This window comes from Nomascus leucogenys, chromosome 8 (assembly GCF_006542625.1).
Source record: "Nomascus leucogenys isolate Asia chromosome 8, Asia_NLE_v1, whole genome shotgun sequence".
NCBI classification, from domain to species: domain Eukaryota; kingdom Metazoa; phylum Chordata; class Mammalia; order Primates; family Hylobatidae; genus Nomascus; species Nomascus leucogenys.
The window spans coordinates 7302606-7329027 of NC_044388.1; the positions used below are offsets into that span (position 1 = coordinate 7302606).

The following is a 26422-nucleotide window of genomic DNA, read 5'->3' on the forward strand; positions in this document are numbered from 1 at the left end:
CTATTAATTTATTTATAACCATGCCTTTATAAAAATTATCTGATAGTCTATTCTCCAACTGAATGACATTATCCAAATGTAATATATTTTTTGTCTTCCATTTTCATTGATTTCTCTGATTTATAAAGCCTCTTCTACACTCTCCAATTTCTTATCATGTCCCGAAGAATCAATGTTCTACTCTAAGCTTCAAGCTTTCTATTGCATGCCTTTCCATAGTCCACTCTGCCACAGATCAGAAATTGAATTCAAAGTCATCTGCCTAATGACAATGATTTTTAACTGTTTGTTGTAGCTTTTTACTTTCTTTGTTAGTTAAATCAAGTAAATTTATAACCACCTGTAGAACAAAAATTAAGAGTTTTAATATCACTGTTTACATATAGTGTAAAGTTGAGTGCTATGTCCTCCATTTATTACATTAAAAATCTTGCTGAAATACACAAGAAAAGCATCTGTGCCTCTTCACCTTCTAAATTGTAAAATATTTACTTTTGTATCTTACCCAAGAGATGACCCAAAAGCAAAAGGAAAAGTTGAGCAATGAATTTGGTCAGGTTAAATAGTAAATCAGTTTAATTAGTCCTCTTATTCTTTTTCCTCATAAATTGGAGATGGGGGAAATGTGGTAAAAGAAATTTTTCTGAGAAGTTCTGATTACTGTTGTACCATTACAGTAGAATATATAAAACTACCGAATTCAGAAAGTTTTTCAAAGGAATCTCAATATACACTAACATAATGAAAATGTTTATTGAGAATAACATAACATAAAACAAGTAAGCTCTTGAAATCTTCGAGCTGGTTATGAAACTAAGTGTTATTTCAGACAGGTGCAGCACTGGCGGTGACAAAGCCTGCTTGAATGAATACCGGTTTGATTCTAGTGTTTTGTGTTTGTCCTGATGATCTAATGCATTCCACTGTGTAACGGCTGATCATGAAACATCACTGAATAATGTTCTCAATCCTACGTATTTTAGTTTGCAATACTTTTATCAAGGGATTGGGTTGGCATGAAGAGATCAAACACATCTCTAGATAGCTGGGACTTAATATTCTGTTTGTTGCCAGCGGTAAATGTTAATTTAGAAAGAGCACGTGGTTCTCATAGTGGATGGAGTGGAGTAGCCTCAGTCACATCTTAAACAGTTGTTACTCATCTGACTGGCAATGGCTAGGATTTTGGTATTCAATGCAGACACCTTAAAAAAACATAATTAGAAATCTTTCCTTTTTTCATGTGTTGCTGTGGACTGCATATTTCTATCTCCCATATTGAAACCTAACCCCCAATTTAATGGTATTTGGAGTTGGGGCCTTTGGGAGGTAATTAGGTCATGAGGGTGGAGCCCTCACTAGTGGGATTCATGCCATTATTAGAAGAGACATGAGAGCTTGCTTGCTCATTCTCTCTGCTCTCCAGCAATATGAAGATACAACCAAAGAGCCATCTGCAAACTAGGAAACGGGCTCTCAACGCCAGATCTGCAGCCACCTTAATGTTGGACTACCTAACCTCCAGAACTGTGATACATGGGTGTTTGTTGTTTAAGCCACCCGGTCTATGGTATATTTATTATAGAAGCCAGAACTAAGACATGTATTCTTCATACTCCCACCTGAGTTTAGTTCGCATAGGCTAATTACAAAGACAAAAAGACACACAAGTAATGTTTAACACCTAGCGTGAACGTTTATGTAAACTATGGGCTTTGGCTAATAATGATGCTTCAACATAGATTCATTAATTGTAACAAATGCACAACTCTAATGAGAGATATTAATAATGAGAGAGGCTGGGCCGGGCACAGTGGCTCACACCTGTAATCCCAGCACTTCAGGAGGCCGAGGCAGGCAGATCATGAGGTCAGGAGATCGAGACCATCCTGGCTAACATGGTGAAACCCCATTTCTGCTAAAAATACAAAAAATTAGCCGGGCATGGTGGCGGGAGCCTGTAGTCCCAGCTACTCGGGAGGCTGAGGCAGGAGAATGGCGTGAACCCAGGAGGCAGAGCTTGCAGTGAGCCAAGATCGTGCCACTGCACTCCAGCCTGGGCGACAGAGCGAGACTCTGTCTCAAAAAATAAAAATAAAATAATAATAATAATGATAATAGTAATGAGAGAGGCTGTACATGTGTCAGGATAGGAGGTATATGGGGTATCTCTGTACCTTCCTCTCAATTTTGCTACGAACCTAAAATTGCTCTAAAAAATAAAATCTTCAGATAATATGCACAAGATGAATAAGGAAAGAGGTCAGGAATAGCTAAATAAAAAAAGTTGCAGGAAAGGGACTGTTAACCTTTGAAAAATGTGATAATGTGTGAATTTTCCATACCAGTACCTAATATTAATATCAATGTTTTTCTTGGCTTATTCATTAAGGGATTTTTTAAAGACACAATTTTAATTTCTGCACAGAAAATATATTGTTTCAACTAGGCAATTTTCTTTAGTTAGTACTTATTGGCAAAACCACGGAGAAACTAATTGTGTTATTCTACAACTTTTGTTTTTTCAAAGGACCAGTACTATTAGATTTACTGAGAAAATCTTTTGGTAGACACTTATTTGAATGTAACCAGCATTACATTCAAATAAGTGTCCTCCAAAAGAGTCCCCCAGCCTTTGCAGATATTCTAGACTCAAGACCTCATATGTCAGCCACAAACTCACAGCAGCGAAATGTTTACTTTGAAAACTAATAAGACTGTTGAATGAAAAGTGGCAGTTGCTGCCTAAACTGTGGAATTGCCTACTGCTGCAACTATTCTGATAAAAAGCCCCTCTCTGCTGTTAGAGCCAAGTAATATAAAATAAAATGATACCCTATGTGACTCATTTTTCTGTGAACCAAAGAAATAGGAGAAGTGGTTGAAAGTAATAGCCAAATTTTAGCTGAACATAAGGAAGGATTTCTAACAGTTACATAGATCCAAAAATGCCATTCACTTCCTTAGGAAGTAGTGAGGTTTCTGCCTTTGGCAACGTTCAGTTCCAGGTTGAGCAGCCCCTCAACAAGAGTATAGGAGCAGTCAAGCATTGGATGGATGTTTGGACTATATACATTACAAAGTAGTTCTACTCTTGAAGTCTTATGGTTTAAATTCTGTGTGCATATGTGTACCTGTGTTTAAATTCATCAAAATGGATCTAAGGCCCATCTATTTCATGACCAATATCTCTGAGCAGTATCTTGATAAGTACTCTGTGAAGGTGCCAACATGAGAAGCTATTCTTAACTTAATGGTATATTAACTTAAATGCAACCTTACAAAATCCTGTAATGACTTTTACTTTAATAGCAAAATTTTTTTTTTAAAGGGAAGAGTCCAAAGTGGAAAACTTCCAGAAATAGGAATACTATTATCAGTATTTACTGGCTAAAGTAATTAAGCAAATTCAGAGAAAATGGCCTTCCCCTTAAGTTATAAGCTTGAGGGTTTCAAGGAAATCTAGCTACAGTATTTATTCAGTTTAATGAAGCTCGATTCCTTGTAGCTGTAACTACGTTTATGTCCTATATTAACTTTACTCACTTAATGATGCCTATTCATCTTCCTAAAATGTGTTTTGTTGTGTTTTTATAGGCTGTGCTTTTGAACCTCTCATGTTTTTAAAAAGCAAGATTAAGTTTAAAAGAAGACAATGAAATATAAGAGACAGGAGAGGGCTGGGTAGCAAGTAGGAGTGCATAGGGAACCCCAAAATTCTCAAACAAAGAAACATATGATAAAGAGCAGCTCTCTGAACACTTAAGTCTACTACAGAGACTGGATAGTCCTAAACAACTTGAAGAATCTGATGTTGGATTTGGGGCCCAGCCTGCCAAACTGGATGACATTTGTCTTACTCTAGGCATATACATAATCTATATGTATAATTTGTATGCATATATAAAGCTATATGTAATCATTATCATGTTACTGTAGGGCACAGGGCAAAACAGAATTTCTCTGAAGAAGAAATTGGGTTGAAAAGAGGGTTATTTGGAAAGGGATTTGTCTTAAAACTTCAAATACATGGCAAGACCTTGGTTTTGCTTTTTGGGGGCAGGGAGAGAGAATGAGTGTAGGAGGGGTTGGCTTGGATGGGTGAGTGGTGATAGATATTTGGGAGAGGATAAGTATCCCCCTCCTCAAGCCACACACTGTTGCTTCCACTAATTGGGTAGAAAGAAATTTACCTTTTAAGTTTTTTTTTAATCTGGAAAAAATATGGTCAGAGTCACTGATATCTTCCCTGCCAACCACTGACTTGCTCTGATGATCAAACAAGATGTATGTATGAAAATATGCTTTGCAAACTTGAAAGTGTTACAAATATTCAAACATCTTGCCACTCCAGAGCCTGAATCTCATACAATGGGGAGGCTGCCTAGTCTGGCACAAATGGTGTGAGACTTGGACAAAACTCAGGACAACTGACCTCTTCCCTTTATTGTGTTAATGCAAGTGCATTAATGCCTTTGAATGTAGTTTTCCCAATGGTAAAATGGGAATATCATTACCAATTCCTGAATTTTGTTGACTTTATAACATAAAGGTTTTTAAAAATTGTTATTAAAGTATGTAAAATCTTTTAACACATTTCTTAGTACAATTTAGGTCCTAAAAAAATAGGAATTTCATTAGCATTTTTACTATTTTAGAAGTAGTAATATTGACATTACTATAATGCTTTAAATATAGAAGGATCTCCAAAGATTGCACTTTACCGATACGTAACTGTAAATCTTCAACTTTACAAAGGAAGCCTCATTTGGGAACCGTGGCCTTAATAGGCAAAAAAAGCCTTCTGAATCCTTATGTTCTGGTGGTAAAGGTCATTATTATAATTCATCTCCTGTGCCACCTCTACAGCCCATGAGAATTATTGGGTTCACCTCAAACACATTTCCTGAGTACTTGGAACTGAGTGAAAATTAAAATCCGAGGAGCAGCTCTCTTCTCCTCCCATTCAATAGACAGCCACATCTTCTCGTGCAGCCCCAGCCGCATCCCTGAGACACTACGGTGAAGGAGAAGGCCGGAGTAAATAGATTTGGCTGTATTGGGCACCTGGTCACCGGTGCTGCTTTTAACTCTAGCAAAGTGGATATTGCTGCCATCAACAACCCCCCTCACTGTCCTCAACTGCATGGCCTACATGTTTCAGTATGATTCCACTCATGGCAAGTTCCACAGTACCATCAAGACTGAGAACGGGAAGCTTGTCATCAGTGGAAATCCCATAACCATCTTCCAGGAGCGAGATCCTACCCCAATCAAACGGGGCGATGCTGGCACTGATTATGTTGTGGAGTTCACCAGTGTATTAACTACCATGGAGAAGGCTGGGGCTCACTTAGACGAGGAGGCCAAAAGAGTCATCATCTCTGCCCCCTCCTCTGATGCCCCCATGTTCATGACGGATGTAAATCATGAGAAGTGCAAAAACAACTTCACAGTCATCAGCAATGCTTCCTGTGTCACCAACTGCTTAGCCTCCCAGCCAAGGCCATCCATGACAACTTTAGCATCATAGAAGGACTCATGACCACGTCCATGCCATCAATGCCACCTGGAAGACCATGGGTGGCCCCTCCAGGAGACCATGGTGTGATGACTGCAGGGCTTTCCAGAACATCATCCCTGCATCTCCTGGCACTGCCAAGGCATGGGCAAGGTCATCCCTGAGCTGAACCAGGAAGCTCATTGGCATATCCTTCCATGTTCCCACTGCCAACATCAGTCAGAGACCTGACCTGCCATCTGGAGAGACCTGTGCCAAATATGATGACATCATGAAGGTGGCGAAGCAGGCTTTGGAGGGTCCCCTCAAGGGCATCCTGGACATCCTGAGCACCAGCTTGTCTCCTCTGACTTTAACAGTGACACTCATTCTTCCACTTTTGATGCTGGGACTGGCATTGCTCTCAATGACCACTTTGTCAAGCTCATTTCCTGATATGACCGTGAATTTGGCTACAGCAAGAGGGTGGTAGGCGTTATGGTCCAGATGGCCTCCTAGACCACCAGCCCCCGTGAGAGCATGAGAGTAAAAGAGAGGCCCTCAGCTGCTGTGCAGTCCCTGCCCCACTTAGTACCCCCAACCACACTGAGAATCTCCCCTTCTAGACACAGTTTCCATGCCACACTCCCTGAAGAATGGGAGGGGCCCAGAAAGCCCCACTTTGTCCTGCACCATCAATAGAGTCCCCGTACTTAGCCCAAAATATTAATTAAATTAAATCCTAGGAGCAAAGGTTTATCATTTCAATAGCATTTATTGTAATGTTTATTTTCAAATTCCCCAATGCAGGAATAAAAATTATTCACCTACATGCCAGCTTTGTTCAAAATAGCTATAGATATACTTAATAGTATATAAAAATGAAATCTGAGATATTCTGTATAGAAAGCTCCCAGTTAGGAATAAAGACAAATTTTATAAGTAAAATGAAAATATAAGCCAAGATTAATTCTGAGATAAAATTCTAAAGAAAATAACCATTTCATTTAATTTTCATTGCAGTTTTGAGATTATTTAACATCTCAGTTTCAATGAATTTCAGTGCATTTCATGGACAAGTAGATGAAAGTCAGTAGGTTGTGTCGAGCCTCATAAAAGCTATGTTGAGGAATTCACATGAATTTAATTAGTATTAGCCAGGTATATTGAACTGCTGTAATATTTCCCCATGAACCATAATAATATGGTAAAATTACATTTTTGTGTGTGGATAGAAGAAAAAGGTCAATCAGAATTAGTGATAAACATATTTTATAAAATAGATATGACTTTTTTTTACTTTCTAGTAAATACAGTAACTCAATAAAAAGCATAGTATCCAATAAGTCTTCAGAGAACATGGTTTGCTAACTAAAGTCACTTAATTAACATATGAATGGTTACCATGAACTTTCAGAGTTTTTAAACACAGATTGTCCTCTTATGCAGTCTAAATACTTCCCCAGTCTTGTTTGCACTATTAACTTGCTTCCCCTCTGCCCCTTGAACAAAAGCCCTGCTAAGCAAAGATTACTTTTAACTTAGGTCCTCTCCAAATGTTCACAAACTGTGAAGTAATGGAAACAAAATAAATGTTTACTGTACCAGATAAATAAAAAGTTGAGTCAAGTTATTTTTTACTGACCCTAAGTGGGGAGGAAGTAGATTTGAAGTTATTTATATTGAACACTGAATTGACTAGTTTGAAATGTGTTGTTACTGTGATTATTATTATTGGCTTTGGGGTGGAAGATTTTTTTCATTTTTTAAAATTTTATCCAAAATTGACCAATAAGTTTATTCCCTCAGTGATCACCTACTCCTTAGGGCCAGACTCAGGCAATAAAGTCCTAACAGTCAAATTGGTTCTGTCAGCTGGCCTTGCTGTATAGATTCTCCCTTTGAAACATGTCTTCAGGAGATTTTGGCATATGAAACAAAATTGAATTTGTGGAGGCTAAGCAGTTGGTGACACGGGAAGCATTGCTGATGACTGTGAAGTTGTTTTTGCACTTCTCATGATTTACACCCATCATTCTCATTAAATGCCCCAAGAAGGAAATTATTATGAAGACTGTTCATTCAAAGAAATGTTGTTACATGATATAAATAGACAAAGGAGTGCTAATCAGTACTGTTGCATTGCTATGAAAGAAGCCTTTTTTAAAATGCCAACAACCATCTACAATTTAAAATAAGTGATTCTATCATATTGTCAAAGGTTTTTAAAAACTGATAAAAACTACTTTGGCAAGAGTATGGGGAAAAGGGCACCCTCTGCACCATTTGTAAAAATGCAAATTGGTTCATTCTTTCTGAAGGAAAGACTTTTAGTATGCTTAAAAAGAAAAATTAACGTATACCCTTTGTCAGAGGACAACTCATGTCAGGAATTTTATCCAAGAAATTTTATATAACTTTCACTCTATGGGCATCTGCATAATTAAAATTATCCTCATTATAATTAAAATTATGCAAAAGTCCATAAAGTGAGTGAAAGTTACATGGATATGTACATGTTAATACTCAGATTTATCCTTTATTCCTTTAATTGTTTATTATTTAACAATAGATCTTAGATATCTTTCTATACTAGTTCATGTAGAACTTCCTAAAATATAGGCTGTTACATGAATGTATTATACTATAATTTGTTCAACTATTTCTTATATTATGGATATTTGTTTCCAGGTTTTTACTAATACAAACAATTCTTATAAAATTTCCTGATTGAAAAATTATGTACAAAATTACTGATGACTTATTGAATAATTCATAAGTAGGTTTTCTTTTCTCCTTTAAATTGATTATTTTTCTGTAATTTGAGTATAAGGAGTGAGCTAGAATCCATCTTTGGTTTCTGGTTATTTTTACCCAAAGTAGTCAACTTTTACTGTAAATCTTTCCAAACAATCTATCTTTTTTCCCAAATATTATAAAACTCTTATTTTGTTCTAAATTGTATACATTTTTATCGTGGTAAAAATGCAAATTTTATTGCATTTATGATACTTTATAAATACCATAAAATTGTGGTATTTATGGTATAAGTTTATGATATTTATGGTATCTTATATATACTATAACATTTTAAATACCATAAAATAAAATACCATAAAATTGTTGGGAGGTAGGAGGGACTGACAAAAATTGGTTTTCACCTGGAAAAATATACATATAAGAAGAGCTAGCTAGGAAAGACTGCAGATGTCAGAACAGCTCTCTTTCAGAAAGCAACTAGAAAAGCTGTTTCATACACAGAAAAGCAGGTGTCTGACATGAGCAGCCATGACATCCAGGACTTGAAGGACCAAGATACTAAATAAAAACAGGTTAAACTAAGCTGTGTTGAAGGCAGGAAATAATAAAAAGAGAAATTAATAAAATGGAAAGGGAGGATACCATACAGAAAAATCGACAAAGCCAAAGTTGCTTCTTGAAAACGCTCATAAAATTAATAACTTACAAGATTCACCAAGAATAAAAAAAGTAACACAATTTCCTAATAACATGGGGAAAGATATAACTACAGACACAAATATTGAGGCTACTAAGAACAATTGTATGCCAATAAACACAAAAATGTAGATGGAATGACAAATTCTTTGAAAAACCTAACTTTCTAAAACTGATCCAAAAGTAAATAGAATATTTGACTAAACCCGTATTTATTAAAATATTTGTATCTGTAATTAAAAATCTTCCCACAAAGAAAAATCCAAGCCCAGAATTTTTCTAAGCATTTAAGGAAGCGAACAGGAATCTGTTTTGTGATACCTGAGTAACTTTAACAATACAACCTGGTAAAACTGTATAAAATATACGGACACAAAAATCCTAAACACAATCTTAGCAAATTAAATCCAGTGGTATATAAAAAAGGTTAATATATAATGACCAAGTTAGGTTTATTGCAGGAACGCAAGACTGTTTTAGCATTTGAAAATCAATGAATGTAATTAACAACGTTTTAAAAGTGAAAAAACAAATACCATATGATCATCTTAATAGGTAAAGGAAAAACATTTTATAAAAACCAACACTTTTTTAGGGTCTATTTCTGATCGACTAAGAACAAAAGGGAACTTCTTTAATCTGTTCAGAATTTCTATAAACTTGATAGGGAAATATTGAAAATGTTCATTTTGAGATTGGGAAAAAGACAAAGATGCCCATATCTCACTTGTATTTTGCACTGTGCTGGAGGTCCTAACAAGTGTAATGAAACAAACAAAAAGATGCAAAATGTATGATGACTGGAAAGGAAAAAAACCTACCCTTATTTGAAAGCAACATGACTGCGGAAATCAAAAAGAAACTACCAATAAACTGTGAGAATTATTAACTAAATTTAATAAGGCCCTGAATACTAGGTCAATTTTTAAAATCAATTGTATATGTGAATCTAGCAATGAACATTAGAAAAGGAACTTTGAAAAAGGTACTATTTCAATAATAACAAGAAACATCAAATATCTAGGAATAAATCTAAACAAAGATGTGAAAAATCTTTACATAAAAATTTAAGAAAGCCAAAATAATTATAAGGATATATGATGTTCATGGATCCAAAGCTTCAATATTAAAAAGAAGTACATTTTATCCAAATTTATCTATAAATTAATACAATTCCAACTAAAATGCCAATAGGTAAGTTTTGTGGAAATTGAAAAGTTGATTCCTAAGTTCAAGTGGCAATATCAAGAGGCAAAAGTGTCACTTCAAAAAACATCAGTAATATGTGTTGGCAAGACGTAAAGCTACTAGAATTGCTGATTGGAGTGCAAATTGATAACCACCGCTTTGGGAAACTGCATGGCACTATGTCCCAACAATTCTACAGAAAGGCAAACATGTATTTTTAGCAGCAAAATTTATCATAGCCCCAGACTAGAAAATACCCAAGTGTCTATTAATAGTAGTGTGAATAAGTACATTGTGATACATTAATATAATTTTTTAAATGAACTAAATACAACATGAAGAATCTCACAAACATATTGCTGAGTCAAAGATGACAAATGCAAGGGTATGTATTGTCTAATTCCATTCATATAAAACGGAAAAACAACAAAAGTTAATTCGTGGTGGTAGAGGTGCTAATAGTAGTCAAATCATGGAAAGAGATATTATTGTGAGAAGAGTGGGATGCTGGTAATATTTTTTTTTAAAATCTTAAATTATAAACATATGATGTATGCACTTTCCTGGGTGATTAAACATCAATAAAAACATTTCTTTCTTTTTTTCTTTCCTTCTCTCTTCCTTTCTTTCTTATTTATTTATTTTTTTTGAGACAGAGTCTCACTCTGTCGCCCAGGCTGGAGTGCAGTGGTGTGATCTCGGCTCACTGCAGCATCCACCTCCCGGGTTCAAGTTATTCTCCTGACTCAGCCTCCGGAGTAGCTGGAACCACAGACACACACCACCATCCCTGGCTAATTTTTGTATTTTTAGTAGAGACGGGGTTTCACCATGTTGGCCAGGCTGCAACATTTCTTTAAACATGCAAAAATAACCAGGAAAATTCTGAATAATGTAGGGTGTGAGAACAGTCTAGACTATGAAATATTATAATGTATTATGGATCCACATTAATTTAAAAGGGTGTAGTATTGACAGCAGAATAGATAACAACAGGAACAAAGAGCAGGTTCAAAAATGGACCTAAATGCAAAACAAAAGTTTTGTACTATGTGTATGTACACAGTTACATGTAATGCTGGGAAGTGTTAGATTTCAGTAAGTTGAGTGAGTAAATCAAGTTAAAATCCTAGGTTATTCAAAGGAAGCAAATCACTAAAACAAATATTTAAAATTGCAGGCCTCCATGTAAAATGTAGAACAAAGATTCCCATCACATCTCAATACCAAATAGAAAAAATCAAAACAAAACGGCTTTTAGCATATACTTCTCTTCTTTCTTTAAGATGATGAATAGATTACAATTGGATGGTGGAGGTGAGGGGGACAAAGGTAACAGACTTTCTTATTATCTGGAAAGAGACAAAAATTTGATCCCACGCCCTTTTGTTTATAATCTGTTTGGAGTCAAAAAGTGTTTTGTTTTGTTCATTTAACTAAAACAGGACTGTAAAAGAGTAATGATAGAACCCTACTTCAAATAAAAAAGTGATGTGGTGATCTCTTCAATGCAAAAATCCAAGGGTAAATTTTGTTTTGGGAGAGATTGAATACAGAAGATTAAATACTGTTATCAGGAACTGGCTTCTCTTTCAGGTGCCCATTTCCTCTATTATCCCAAAATGGCTGCCAGCAGCTTCCTGGCCAGCATCTTTCTGATTTCTCATCCTGTGAAAAGGTGGGGGCTTTTGTCTCAGCATTCCCTGCATTAAATTTGTTGAATTCAAACAGAATTTTTTTGGCCCAAACATGTCACGCTCATTTCTGAGCCAAACATGCTGCCTAAAGAAATGCACCGATTTGAGTGGTTTAGTCCTAAATTATATGCTCCATATTTGAGCTAGGGAGGTGTGAACACATGGGCTGAGAGTAGGGAATGAAGTGGGCCTCCAGAGGGAAATTGGGGTAAGCCCATTAAAGAGAGACTGAATAGAGTCCAGGTGGCAAAATGTTCACTCTAGGGTAAAATACAGTTGGGATGGGGACAAAAGAGAGAGAGGCACTACAAATTTAACCTTGACATTTGGTTATTGATGTTAAAAAACCAAATAGCTACTAAGGACAGAATGTTATTGTTCTCTAAAAACTCATATGTTGAAGCTCTAATCCCCATTGTGATGATATTTGGAGGTGAGGCCCTTGTGAGGGAGTTAGATCGTGATAATAGAACCCTTAGTAATTGGATTAGTGCCCTTATAAGAAGAAACACAAAATCGATGATCTCTCTCTCTCCTCGGCATGAGGACATAGCAAGTAAATGGTCTTTGGCAAACCAGGAAGAGGACTGTCATCAGCACCAAATCAGCTGACACCTTGATTTTGGATTTCGCAGCCTCCAGAACTATGAGAAATAAATTTCTGTTGTTTAAGCCATTCAGTATATGGTATTTCATTCACCAGCCTGAGGAGGTTAAGACAATAGCCAAATCTCACTTTTTGAAAAAGTAAAGATATAATGAGGCAGAAAAATATTCCCTGTCCCCTACATTTCTCCTGATGTTTTCAAATGTTCTGTGGTTATCTTGGTGACAGTGTTTGTTTCCATGAGCCAGCCTGGAATGTAAAGCAAGCACTCAGGATAATTGATGATGGCTGCCCCTGCAGAGAAAACTATCTTGCACCAAAGGGCTGTTTCTTTTTTAATCCTTTCTTTCTATTACTGGTTTTAAATAATGTTTCTGACAAGATTCTACTTTTCGTTCTGTCAACTGTCAGTGAACAGTATTGGGCGTTATTTGTGGGGCTGTAAATACATTACATGAAAAAATAATGAGTCCTTAAAAAGTCAAGAGAAATGCCTCCAGAGATATTTACCTAACATGGTGATTTATGTAGGTCCAGGAATGAAGTCTTAGAAACTTCCAAATGAGAAGTCTGGAACATAAAATAAAGTCTTTTCCAAATCTGCCTTTGTTGTAGCCCCTGGACACATTTCCCTTTTACTTTTAATCTGAAAGTTGGAGAACGTTTTTCATGTTCAACTTAAATTGTTTAGTTAATGGTCTAAGAATAACTCTTGGGAACATCCTTCATCATAGCATGTTATTACTCTATTCTTCTGACTGAATTTGATGTATCTATTGTGTTCTTGCTGCATAAACCGATCCCTGGGATTAATCATTTTCTTTTTAGCAGCTAGAAATTGTAGACATTTAATGGATATACCTACATCAGTCAATTTAATGAGTCTCATTGTCTGGGGTATGAAATATACTGATCACTCTAATGTTAAAATATAATTGACATTCATCCTTATTTCAGGTTTCCAAGTTTTCCAACTTTGTCCCTCCTGCCTGCCTAAGAAGGGTAATTTAGTTTAAGCTTAAAAAAAAAAAAACAGTTGTTCAGTACCTGGGAAGTCAAGTGAATCTACTGGGTAATGTGCACAGAAGTTAAACAATCTTTGTGTCATTTACTACAGTACACCTTCAGCAAATCACTTAGCTTCAGTTTCTTTCACAGGGACTATTTTGTCGTCTCAGTAGGAATTGTTCCATGGAAGGATCATGCTGGTTAATCTTACCCGGGGGGTGTCTCTGGCAGCCTTACAGTTGGAAAGAATGGGATGCTGATGTGGCTGTGGCATCTGTCCCTGAGTCAAGAGCCAGGGCCTCTATCCTCCTTCAGAGGCTAAGCACAAGGCCAAAGGGGTGGCCTTCCAGATAAAGGAGACCCAGTCAGCTGTCAAATACAGTTATAAGAAAGTAAGTGCACTCAAACATGAGTTATAATTAATGGTTTTTTGTTTTATGTTCTGTTTCAGTTGTTTGAATTTATGAACTTTTTGGCGGAGAACGTCATCTTCTGTTACATGGGCCTGGCACTGTTCACGTTCCAGAATCATATCTTTAATGCTCTTTTTATACTTGGAGCCTTTGTATCCTTTGAAATACAGAACATGGGGTGATTAGAGAAGATAACAAATGACTTACTTTTACGGATTATTCTGTTAAATCATTAAAGCAGTTTCCTAAAATCCACTGCAAGGCTCAGACACGAGGCAGATATGTGATTTCTAGTTAGGGGAGGAAAACATCCTAAGAAATTAGGACCTCCATTGAATAATTATGGTTCAAGATAAGAACTTTGGAAAGAACTGTGGAAATAAAGGGGGAAATTAAAGGAAAAGATATTTTTCAAGCATTCAAAATATGTTTAACTATAATTATCAATCATTTACATAAAAATTATGTCCGTGTATTCTTTATAGTGAAACAGACTTAATCTGCATTAGAGTATATCAAGAAGCATCCAGGATTATTCAGCTTTGGAAATGTTTTCATTGCAAGATGATAAAAATCTCTTTTCCAATAAGGACTTCAAAAATAGGACAGATGATCAAATGAAATTAGCATGATGCATGTGCTTTCAACATCATAAGCATCGTTCAAATGTAGGTTCATCTGAATAAGATAGCACCCTTCCTTTCCTATGAAGACAGATAAAATCTAGACCTCACTTTTAATGCAGGGGGTTTTCCTAGCTCTAGGCCTGGGACAGGAGGTATTTCCAGTGGGAATGGATATCTATCTGAAAGGATGTTGAGCTATTAGGAATGTCCCCAAAGACAGAAACTGTTGTCCTTCATCCCACCTGGAAGATGGGCAGATGGCACCTTGGATCACAGATAATCCGAACAGCCAGCAGAGGCAATCCCTCTCTCTAAACTGTGTTCCAATTAAACATCTGCATTTGCTTCTTAGTCTCTTTTCATTGAGCATTCAGCTTAACCCTAAAATTTCATCCAAAACCTGGATTTTAAAAGGAAGTTACCTCTTGCCAAATAACTCCGTCCCATTGAGGACAAACTAGAATAGCCCATCGGGGAAGGAGTCAAAGACAACAAAAAGGGAAAGATGAAGAGCAGCAATATTTTCAAAGACTTTTACTTATAAACTTTTATTTTAGTAAATTGCCACATAAAGCAACAGTTGTATTATGTAATTAGACAGGTAATTCCTCTCAAAATTAATTCACCAAAGAAAAAGGTATGCAAAGCTTGCTAGATATAGGAAATATAAACTGATAAGAAGGAAGATGGTAAACATGAACAGAAGCACATTTATCCTTTCTAAAGTGCCATTTGGGAAGATAATGCCACAGCATCTGAAGGGTCTGCCTCACATTTTACAGCAGAATTGAGGATAGTCAGTCATCAGCAATATAAATGTGATTAGAAAATTTACAGTGATTGAACTGGTATTGGGCTCACAATTTTAAAGCAAGTATCAAAGAAAGGCAGAGTTCTCTATTATTTCTGGGAAGAACTTGACATTGAAATATAAATTTTGGAAGCAAGTTGGACAAATGTGAATTGACATGTTTATTTCTGGTTTTAGGGTCATAATGTAGAGAAGCTTGAGGACATAATATTTAAGCTCAAGGATTCAAACCATCATTGCAGCAACACTTTCCTCAATGTTTCCCTGTGCTTATCTACAGCTAGCAATTTTTGTTGCCAGAGCCTGCAACATATATCCCCTCTCCTTCCTCCTAAATCTAGGCCGAAAACAGAAGATCCCCTGGAACTTTCAGCACATGATGATGTTTTCAGGTATGTGAACTACATGGTGTATTAGTGCTGCTGGTTCTCTCACACTTTTGCAGAACGTGAAAAACCATAAGAACATGTAGAACCCTTTTGGGGAAAAAACTTCTCTTTACCCCATTTTACCTAACACTACGCTGATTCTCCATAAGTGCTGAGCAACAGCAGGATTTCTCTTTCCAAGTGGGCAACGAAGTTAGAGGGAATCTTGTTGGTATGGCTTCGAGGTATCATATCTGGTCAGAAACTGGCCTAGAGTGGACATTGGACTTTCCTCTGACCCATTTCAGATCAATTTTTTATACTGGGGAATTTGAATTATAATTTCATAAATTGCATGCTCAGGGTAAATAGTGTGTAAATGGTGCCACTCTTATCCAATGCCCTTTATCCAGTGTTCCTTCTCCATAAAATCCCTGCTCCTTCTTTGTGCAAAGCTCCGGAAACTCCTCACGGTTAATACGAAAGCAAATCAGACCTAAGTATGCTCAGTTGTTAGGTGACGAAACGAATATTAATTGAGCACTCACCAGGTGCCTGAGATGAGTTCTGGGCACTGATTGATGAAACTGACAAGGTCTCTGTTCTCAAGACATTTGTGTTCTAATTGCTTAAACCATACCTCAAGGCTCCTTTCCAAAAGGAAATAAACCAAATGAATTTTCTGACCTTGAAAAACTCTGGAGATTATGGTTTATCTTCAGTCAATTAATTTTCCTACCTTCAGTCTTTCCCTGTTCAAAGACCTTTTGCAGAGATCCTTACGTGATTCCTATGTGGCTGTACACTTACAATGTACTCAGAGGCAGTTATTGGGGGGATACATGAGAGTTTACAATAAAACCTGCTATCAGCATGAACAAATACAATTTAGGGTACCTAGGGGCATACAGAAAAAGTGAGAGAAATGAACATTTATTAGCACTTGCTATTTACCATTCACTATTTTTTAATTAATCCTGTGAAGCAAATATTAACACATTTTGTAGATGAAGAAACTGAGGTTCAGGATCTCAAAAAGGTTATGAAACTTGATCAAGAACAAAAGTATTCTTGAACCCAGGTCTGTGAGATTCCACCTAAACCCAACCAAGTGTCTCAAAATCCACATTTCTGAAAGCAGTAAAAGGCTTGTTTTGCCTTCAGTGCCATTCTAGCCTGGTCCACACGGTAAAAGGGGCAGCTCCCAAGCTGAGAGTGAGTCATTGATTCAAATACAGACAAATGGAGATATAAAATTAAATTTGCCCTACTGAAGGCCTCTGACAGTAGTTGCTTACATTTCCAGACATGTTAGGGTAAGAGAGAGAGAGTCATAAGGAAGGTGAGAAGTTGGAGTGGTAGGTGATTTTTTTTTTTTTTTTTTGAGATAGAGTCTCGCTCTGTTGCCCAGGCTGGAGTGCAGTGGCACGATCTCGGCTCACTGCAAGCTCCGCCTCCCGGTTCATGTCATTCTCCTGCCTCAGCCTCCCGAGTAGCTGGGACTACAGGCGCCCGCCACCACACCCGGCTAACTTTTTGTATTTTTAGTAGAGACAGGGTTTCACCGTGTTATCCAGGATGGTCTCGATCTCCTGACCTTGTGATCCGCCTGCCTCGGCCTCCCAAAGTGCTGGGATTACAGGCTTGAGCCACCGCGCCCGGCCGAGTGGTAGGTGATTTTTGACTTAGAACAGTAATAAACTTTGGCAATGAGTTGACTTTTATTATGAGAAAGCAAAAGGTAAACTTGAGCACTCATAAATGGGAAGCCAGCATTGGGTTGCATTTTTTCAAAACATTTCTGGGAACTGGAAAGCACTTTTCCTTCTTTTCCATCAAAACATCAGTAACTTTACTCTGGAGAATAGCAGCTTATTTTCGAAGCTTCAATATTACATTTTAAACATTGCTTTATTTGACAGACAATGCTCTGAGAAAAATGTCAGGCCTTAGATAATCATGTTAGGTTGTGAAGTGTCTGCCCAAATGGCCACCTGGCTTGATGGTTTCTCCAGGCTTTGGCACCTTCTAAGTTTGTTTAACTGTAGCATTGGAGCTGCGTTAAAACCTGGTAGAGGCCAATAATACGATCTGTACAGCCAGGGGATGTGAGGAGGTCCAGAATTTATTTCCATGATATTCTAAAGCCAGGAGTCAGCAAACTATGGCTCCTGAATCAAATCTGGTCCATGGCTATTTTATTAATATTAGTAAGTTGGAACTCATCCCAACCCTTTTGTTTACTTACTGTCTATGGCTGTTTTTGCACTACAGTGGCAGAGTTGTGAACTATATATAATCATATAGTTCATAAAACCTAAAATATTACTATCTGGCCCTATTCTAAAGCATCCTTACCCTCTGGAAGAAAAACAATAACCCTATCATATTAATGGGGTTGAAATTATTAGTTTAATTCATAAGAATGCCCATCAGCCAGTTCCCATCATTAAAAAGACAGCATGCCAAATTTTCAGGACATCTACCTACATATGACTCTGATGTCCAGAGAATGCCACCCAGTGTCTTCCATACTGAGCATCCATATCATCTGCTGGCATTGGCACTGTTAGAGCTTAGCAGCTTGAACTCAAGGGCACAATCATCTTGGGCCGAGGTGCACTTATTTTATGTATTTGACTGCATTTTTGTTTCGTACACTTTTCACATTGAAATGAATCTGAACATCAAAGAGATTGAGTTTCTTCTTTATATTTCTAATGTCATTTTTCTTAAAAGTTAATATTGATAGTACTCTTTTACATGGTGGAAAGAACATTGGATTTTTCACTAAAAAGCTGTCTTCTTAGCTTACAAATGAAGAGATAGTAATGTTACATATTTATGTAAAGGAATCATTGATATCATGCTCAAAAGTCACTTTACACCTTCCTGAGCCCTTTCATTGGCACTGTTTTGAGACTCATAGCCGCAGCAAGATAGGATAGCCATTATTGTTCTCTCTTTTTTTCTTCATTTTTTTATTGTGGTAAAATACACGTAACATAAAATTTCCATCATAACCATTTTAAGAATACAGTTCAGTGTTATTAAATACATTCGAAATGTGCAACCATCACCACTGTCCACCTCCATAATTCTTTTCATCTTGTAAAACTGAAACTCTGTGCCCATTAAACAGTTCATTCCCCCTCCTCCCAATTCCTGGCAGCCACCGTTCTTTCTGTCTCTTTGATTTTGACCACTTTAGGAGCCTCATATAAGTGGAATCATATAGTATTTGTCTTTTTGTGATTGGTTTATTTCACTTAGCATGACATCCTCAAGGTTCATCCATATTATAGCATATTATAAAATTTCCTTCCTTTTAAAAAGGCTGAATAATATTCATTGCATGTATATATCACATTTTACTTATCTATTCATCTATCAAGGGACACTTGGGTTCCTTTCACATGTTAGCTATTGTGAGCAATGCTGCTGTAAACATGGGTACACAGACACCTCTTCAAAACCTGTCTGTGAATTCTTTTCTATATATACCCAGAAGTAGAATTGCTGGATCATATAGTAATTCTATTTTGAATGTTTTGAGAAGCTGCCATACTGTGTTTTAACGTAAGTTTACCATTTTATATTTCTACCAACAGTGCCCAAATATTCTTATTTCTCTACATTCTGGCCAAAAATTATTTTCTGTTTTTTTTTTCTTATGGTAGTCATCCCAATGGGTATGAAGTAATAGCTCATTGTTCTTTGGATTTGCATTTCCTTCATTAACAGTGATGCTAAGCATTTTTTCATGAGCTTACTAGCCATTTGTGTATTTTCTTTGGAGAAACTTCTATTCAAGTCTTAAGCTATTTTTTAAATGGGGTCTTTTGTCATTGAGTTATAGGAGTTTTCTATTTCCTGAATACTGATCCTTTATCAGGCATATCATTTGCAAATATCTTCTTCCATTCCATGAGCTGCCTTTTTTACAGTTTACATTGTATTTTGATGCACAATATTTTTTAAAATTTTCAAAAAATTTAATTAGTCTATTTTTTCTTTTGTTGCTTGTGCTTTTAGAGTCCTACCCAAGAAATTATTGCCAAATCCAATGTTGTGACATTTTTGTCCTATTTTTTTCTAAGAGTTTTATAGTTTTAGGCCTTACATTTAAGTTTTTTATCCATTTGAGTTAATTTTTATATATGACATTGCTTTGATTACTGTAGCTTTATCATAAGTTTTGAAATTTGGAAATATGAGTCTTTCTGCTTTGTACTTTTTCAAGATTGTTTTGGTTATTTGGAGCCTCTTAAATATCTGTATTAATTTGAGGATAGGTTTTACTATTTCTTTTAAAATGTCATTGGGATTTTGATAGGGACTGCATTGAATTTGTAGATTACTTTGGGTTATAGTAACATCTTAACAATATTAAGTCTCCTAATCCATAAGCATAGGATGTTTCCCTTTATTTATTTCTTCTTTAATTTATTTCAGTAATGTTTTATAGTTTTCACTGTACAAGTCTTTCACCTCCTTGGTTAAGTTAATTCCTAAGTATTTTATTATTTTTGATGCTATTGTGAATGGAATTATTTTCATAATTTTAATTTTAGATTGTTCATTGTGAGGGTATAAAAATGCAATTGATTTTTGCATGTTGACTTTATGTCTTGCTACTTTGCTTAATTCATTTATTAGCTTTAACAGTTTTTTTGTGAAATCTTTAGGAAATTCTACATATAAAATTATATTATCTGTAAACAGATATAATTTTCCTTCTTTTTCAGTTTGAATACCTTTATTTCTTTCTCATGATTAATTGCTCTGGCCAGAATATCTAGTATAATGTTAAATAGAAGTGGTCAAAGTGGGCATTTTTGTCTTATTACTGACCTTAGAGTAAAAGACTTTAGTCTTTCACCATTGAGTATGATATTTGCTTTTATTTTATATACAGCTTTTATTATGTTAAGATAGTTTCCTTCTATTCCTAGTTGGTTGTTTTTTTTTTTTATCATGAAATGTTAAATTTTATCAAATGAGGTTTCGGTATCAATTGAGATGATCATGTACTTTTCTCCTTCATGCTGTTAATGTGGTGTATTACACTCATTGATTTTTGCGTGTTGTACACAACGTTGCATTCCAGGAACAAATCTCACTTGGTCATGGTGTGTAGTTCTTTTAATATGCTACTGAATTCAACTTGCTAGTATTCTGTTGAGAATTTTGCATTTATGTTTATAAGGAATAGTAGTCTGTGGTTTTCTTATTGTGTCTTTCTCTGACTTTGATGACTTTGACTCAGAGTAATGCTGGCTTTATAGAATGAGATAAGAATTGCTTCCTCCTCTTCAAGTTTTTGGAAAAGTTTGTGAAGGATAGGTATTAGTTTCCCTTTAAATGTTTGGTAGAAATCACCTGTGAAACCATGAAGTCTGGAGCTTTTCTTTGTGAGGAGATTTTTGATTACTGATTGAATCTTCTTATTAGTTGTAGGTCTAATTCAGATTTTTCATTTCTTCATGCTTTAATCTTGTTAAGCTTTGTATTTCTAGGAAGGTATCCCTTTCATATAGATTATTCAATTTGTTAGCATAAAATTGTTCATAGTGTTCTCTTATTCTTGTTATTCTCTAATTCTTGTTATTTCTCTAGAATTGGTAGTAAAATTGCCACTATTATTTCTAATTTTAGTAACTTGAGTCTTCTCTCTTTTTTCTTAGTCCATCTAGTTAAAGGTTTGTCAATTTTATTGATCTTTCCAAAGAACCATTTTTTTGTTTCATTTATTTTTTCTATTATTTCTCTATTCTCTATTTTATTTATCTCTAATCTTTATTATTTCCTTTCTTCTAGCTCTGGGTTTAATTTGTTTTTCTTTTTCTCGTTTATTTAAGTTGTGAAGTTAGGTTGTTGGGTTCTTGATTTGAGATCATTCTTGTTTTTTAATGTAAGTGTTTAAAGTAAGTCTTAGCACTGTTTTCACTATGTCTTATAAGTTTGGTTATGCTGTGTTTTCTTTTCATTCACCTCTTAGTATTTTCTAATTTTTCTTCTGATTTTATTCTTGATCCATTGATTATTTAGAAGTATGTTATTTAATTTCCGTATATGCGTGAATTTTCCAGTTTTACATCTGTTATTGATTTCTAACTTCCACTGTTGTCCTATCTTTTCAAATCTATTAGGAAGTCTTAACGTGTGGCCCAATGTATGATCTATTCTGGAAAATGTCTCATGTGCACTTGAGAAGACTGTGTATGTTGTTGTCATTGGGTAGATTGTTCTGTATGTGTCTGTTAGATCTAGTTGGTTTATCATACTGTTTTCTATTCCCTTACTTATATTCTATCTGGCTATTACGTTCATTATTGAGAGTGGTATATTTAAGTCTCCAACTATTATTATAGAATTGTCGATTTCTCCATTAAATTTTGTCAGTTTTTCCTTCATATATTATGGTGGTCTGTCATTAGGTATGTAAATGTTTATGATTGTTTATAATTGTTATATCTTCTTGCAGTACTGAAACTTTTATTAATGTTTGTCTTCTGTAAATGTTTTGAACTTAAAGTCTATTTTGTCTGATATTAGTGTAGCTACTCCCTTCCGTTTTTTGGTCAGTATTTGCATGGAATGTATTTTCTAGCCTTTTACTCTCATCTGTTTGTGTCATTGGACCTAAAATCAGTCTCCTTAGACAGCATAGAGCTGGCTCATATGTTTTCATCCATTCTGCCAAACTTGTCTTTTGATTAGAGTGTTTAATACATTTACATTTAAAGTAATTACTGTTAAGAAAGAGGTTCTGTCATTTTGAAATATATTTTCTATATACCTTACAGCATTCTTGTCCCTCATTTACTGCACTACTGCCTTTTGTGTTTAGTTGATTCTTTGTGTTTAGTCGAAATGATTAAATTCCTTTCTCACTTTCTTTTGTGTATATTCTATAGCTATTTTCTTTGTGGTTACCATGGAGATTACATTTAAGATCCTAAAGCTATAACATTCTAATTTAAATTTACACCAGCTTAACATGAAAAACATACAATAACTCTGCCTCCTTTACAACTCTGTCCCCACCCCTTTTGGCTGTTGATGTTACAGAATTATATCTTTATACATTGTGTTCCCAAAAATACAAACTAATAATTCTTTAATGTGCATTAGTCTCTTAAATTATGTAGAAAACAAACTGTGGAGTTATAAAGCAAAGTTATAATAATATTAGCCCTTATACTGATAATTTTTTTAATGTATTCATCTCTTAAATCACATAGAAAAGAAAAAGTGAAGTTACAAACCATGCAATAATACTAGCTTTTTAATTGTCCATGGATTTACCTTTACTGAGTTCTCTGTTTCTTCATATGGCTCAAGTTACTACTTAGTATTATTTCATTTTACCCTGCAGGACTCTCTTGAGGGATTTCTTGAAGGATAGGTTCCATGATAATGAAACCTCCCCAACTTTTGTTTACTTGGGAATGCCTTAATTTCTCCCTCACTTGTGAAGGACAGTTTTGCCACATATAGAAATCTTGGTTGACAAGTGGTTTTGTTTCTGTTTTTGTTTTTTATTTTTTTCTTTTAGCGCTTTGACTATATCAGCCTACTGCCTTCTGACCTCCAAAGTTTCTAATGAGAAATCTGCTGATAATCTTGTTAAGGATCCCTTATATGTGTGAGTCCCTTCTCTCTTGGTACTTTCGACATTCTTTAAAAAGTTTGAAAATGTTTCACTCCGCATCTCTTTGAGTTCATCTACTTGGAGTTCATGAAGCTTCTTGGGTGTTTATATTCATGTCTGTCTCTTTATTGGTATTTCCTTTTTGTTCATATATCTTTTTTTTTTAACTTTCTCAACATATTCTTTTTAGTTCTTCAAGCATCTTTAAGATAGTTGTTTTGGCCAGGGGCGGTGGCTCACGCCTGTAATCCCAGCACTTTGGGAGGCTAAGGCGGGCGGATCACAAGGTCAGGAGATCGAGACCATCCTGGCTAACATGGTGAAACCCTGTCTCTACTAAAAACACAAAAAAATTAGCTGGGCATGGTGGCAGGCGCCTGTAGTCCCAGCTACTGGGGAGGCTGAGGCAGGAGAATGGCATGAACCCAGGAGGCGGAGCTTGCAGTGAGCAGAGATCGTGCCACTGCACTCCAGCCTGGGCCAAAGAACGAGACTCCGTCTCAAAAATAAAAAAAGATAGTTGTTTTGAAGTCTGCTTAAAAGTCTTTGTCTAGTATATCTGCCATCAGGTCTTCTTCAGGGATAGTTTCTGTTATTTTTTTTACTTTGGCCATACTTTCCTGTTTCTCTGTATACCTTGTGATTTTTTGTTAAAAACTTGACATTTGAGTCTAATATTACGGTAACTCTGGAAAGCAAATTTCCCCTTTCCCAGGGTTTGCTGGATTTGGGTTTTTTTTGTTTGTTTATTGTTGTTGATTTTGTTATTGTAGACTGTCTCTGTTCTGGGAATCAGCCTGAGATAGAAACACAAGGTCTCCTCAGGTCCTTTCTAAGCCCATGCCTTTCCTTGGGCTTGCAAAGTCACTTCCTAATTTCTCTGTATACGTAGTTATTTTTTAATGAACTAATCTTTAATGTCAGGCTCTAAAAGGAGAAAAAGAAAATCGAAGGTGAAAAAAATTAAAAGGGTGCTGGCCCTTTAAATCTCCTGACAGTCACTTCAGCCGAGGGGAGGAGCTTCCAAATAAGGGGAGGTGCAACAACAATGGCAGCGATTTTGTCTGCATCTTTGATCAGAACCAGCATCAGTGATCGGAACACAGATTTTTGATATTTGGAGAACAGAGTCCTTTTTGCTCACCCTGGCTCCTGCAAACTGTTTGCAAGCTGCTCCAGGAACTCTTGGCACAGCTGCCTGCCACAGGGCTGAAGGGTGAAGGTTGGAAGACTTGCTACTGTGCTAAGAACTATAATTGACCAAAATAAACCACAATTACTTCCCAAGCCTTCTCCTAGAAGTTGCAATCCTTCAATATACTCCAGAATTCCAAAATACTTAACATTATACAAATTCTGCCAGTGTAATAGTTGTCTAGGTAGGGAAACAAATTTCTGGTACTTCCTACTCTGCCGTGTTCCCGGCATCCCATTATTGGTCTCTTTTTACAGATTAAAAAATAATAACAATGAGACATGGGGAGTTTGTGTATCTTGCTCACAATCTCTTAACCCTGAGTTGAACCCATGCCTCTCAACTTTGAACTTAGAAACTTCTCATCTACATGACGCAACCTCAGATTTACCTTCAAAGTCATGAGAACAAAAGTTAAATCAAAATCATGTCCTTTCTAATCCAGGCCAACCCCAGCATGTCTAACATGTCCCTCATGCAAACCTGGCCCCCATCCAGTTCACAACAAAGCCAATATGAGGACAACACCCGCTCCCAGCCCTAGCTTCAGGATCTACACTGTACCCATTGACCACCGTCAGGTACCAGGTGATGTATCAGGTGAGGTCATCACATGCAGGGTAGTATTTTTCTTCAAAAGAGAATGCTCCAGACTCAGCTTTGATTTTCTGCATGAATTTTGATAGCTATACATTACTTAGGTCCTAAAGTTTTAACCATATTTGCCAGAAGACAAAGCACTTGAAAGGTCAACTTAAGGTAACATAAGCCAGAGGAGAAGGTTAACAAAATGGATCAAATAACACACTGTCTAGCCTTTTCTGAGTGTGTGAGAGCAAAACCCGCTCAACCCAGAAGAAAAAGCCAATCCCCTTAAAGAATATTTGATTATAAATATAGTTTAATGTTTCTTCATTATGACTAGAGTATTTTTTCATCCAATAAGAGAATGACTTTAGTAGCCCTCTGACACAATCTAGTTGGGCTGCTTCATGAATAAGTTTAGATGAAGCCTTTCTTCACATAGCTCAAAACATTTTGCAAAGAGTTCTTTGGAGAAGGTAAACAATGACACTCGGTCTAAAAAAGGAGTGTGAATTTATTTCTATATTTCCTCCTTCACAGTCATCCAGATAGTCATTCATTCAGCAGACATTTATTGATGCACTTTCTTGGGTAGGTATTTGTGTGAACAAGACAAAGATGAGGGCCCTGCCCTTAAGAGAAAGCTGGGCTTGGCTCAAGTTTGATTCAGTAAGGCAGCACACCTCAGGGGTTCAAAGACCAAATAAGAACCTAAAATTTCTGTCTTGGTCAGTGACACCTACCATATGATAAATGCTTGTCCATTATCTTTACCCTCAACTTCTTAATGCCTTTTTGGCACTGGGCAGAGAAGCTTTCCACGCAGAAGTGGATTCCCTGTGAAGTTAATAAACTTAAGCTTTAGGATCCCTTTCACATGGCCCTGTCCAAGATCCTGAGAGGAGCCCTACCAGTGTGTTCTGATGAGCATATGAAGTTTGCATAAGTAAGATATTTTGTATTATTTTTCCTTAAAAAGCCCTCAAAATTTATAAGCTTCAGGCCCCACAAAACCTGAGGCAGACCTGCCTCCAAATCTGGATGCAACTGGAGGTGACAGTTTAAGATAGATTTAGCTACTTCTGACTCATCTCATGGTGGTGAGAAAGGCCTTTAGTGAGCATTGAAGCAAGAGCTTGAAGCTGTGTAGATGGCTCCAGTTCAGTAATGTTTTTGAGTAAAGCTCACATTGTTTATGGATGACCCTACTGCCACACTCCACCCCTACCTCCACCCATTACCTCTAAAGCCAATGAAACTGAATGAAGTGACTGTCAGGGTCCACATTGAATTTCTCACCTAGCATGAATC

The 26422-nt window shown here is 36.2% G+C and overlaps 1 protein-coding gene across 1 annotated transcript in view; it reads left to right on the forward strand.

Moving 5' to 3' along the window:
* Positions 1–26422, forward strand: part of SLC9A9 (solute carrier family 9 member A9) — a 598822-nt gene that overhangs the window by 344616 nt on the left and 227784 nt on the right. Inside the window, exons 10-11 of the mRNA XM_030816700.1 lie at positions 13908–14021; positions 15587–15698. Of these exons, the coding sequence (XP_030672560.1) occupies positions 13908–14021; positions 15587–15698 (226 nt within the window). The remainder of the gene's footprint in view (positions 1–13907; positions 14022–15586; positions 15699–26422) is intronic.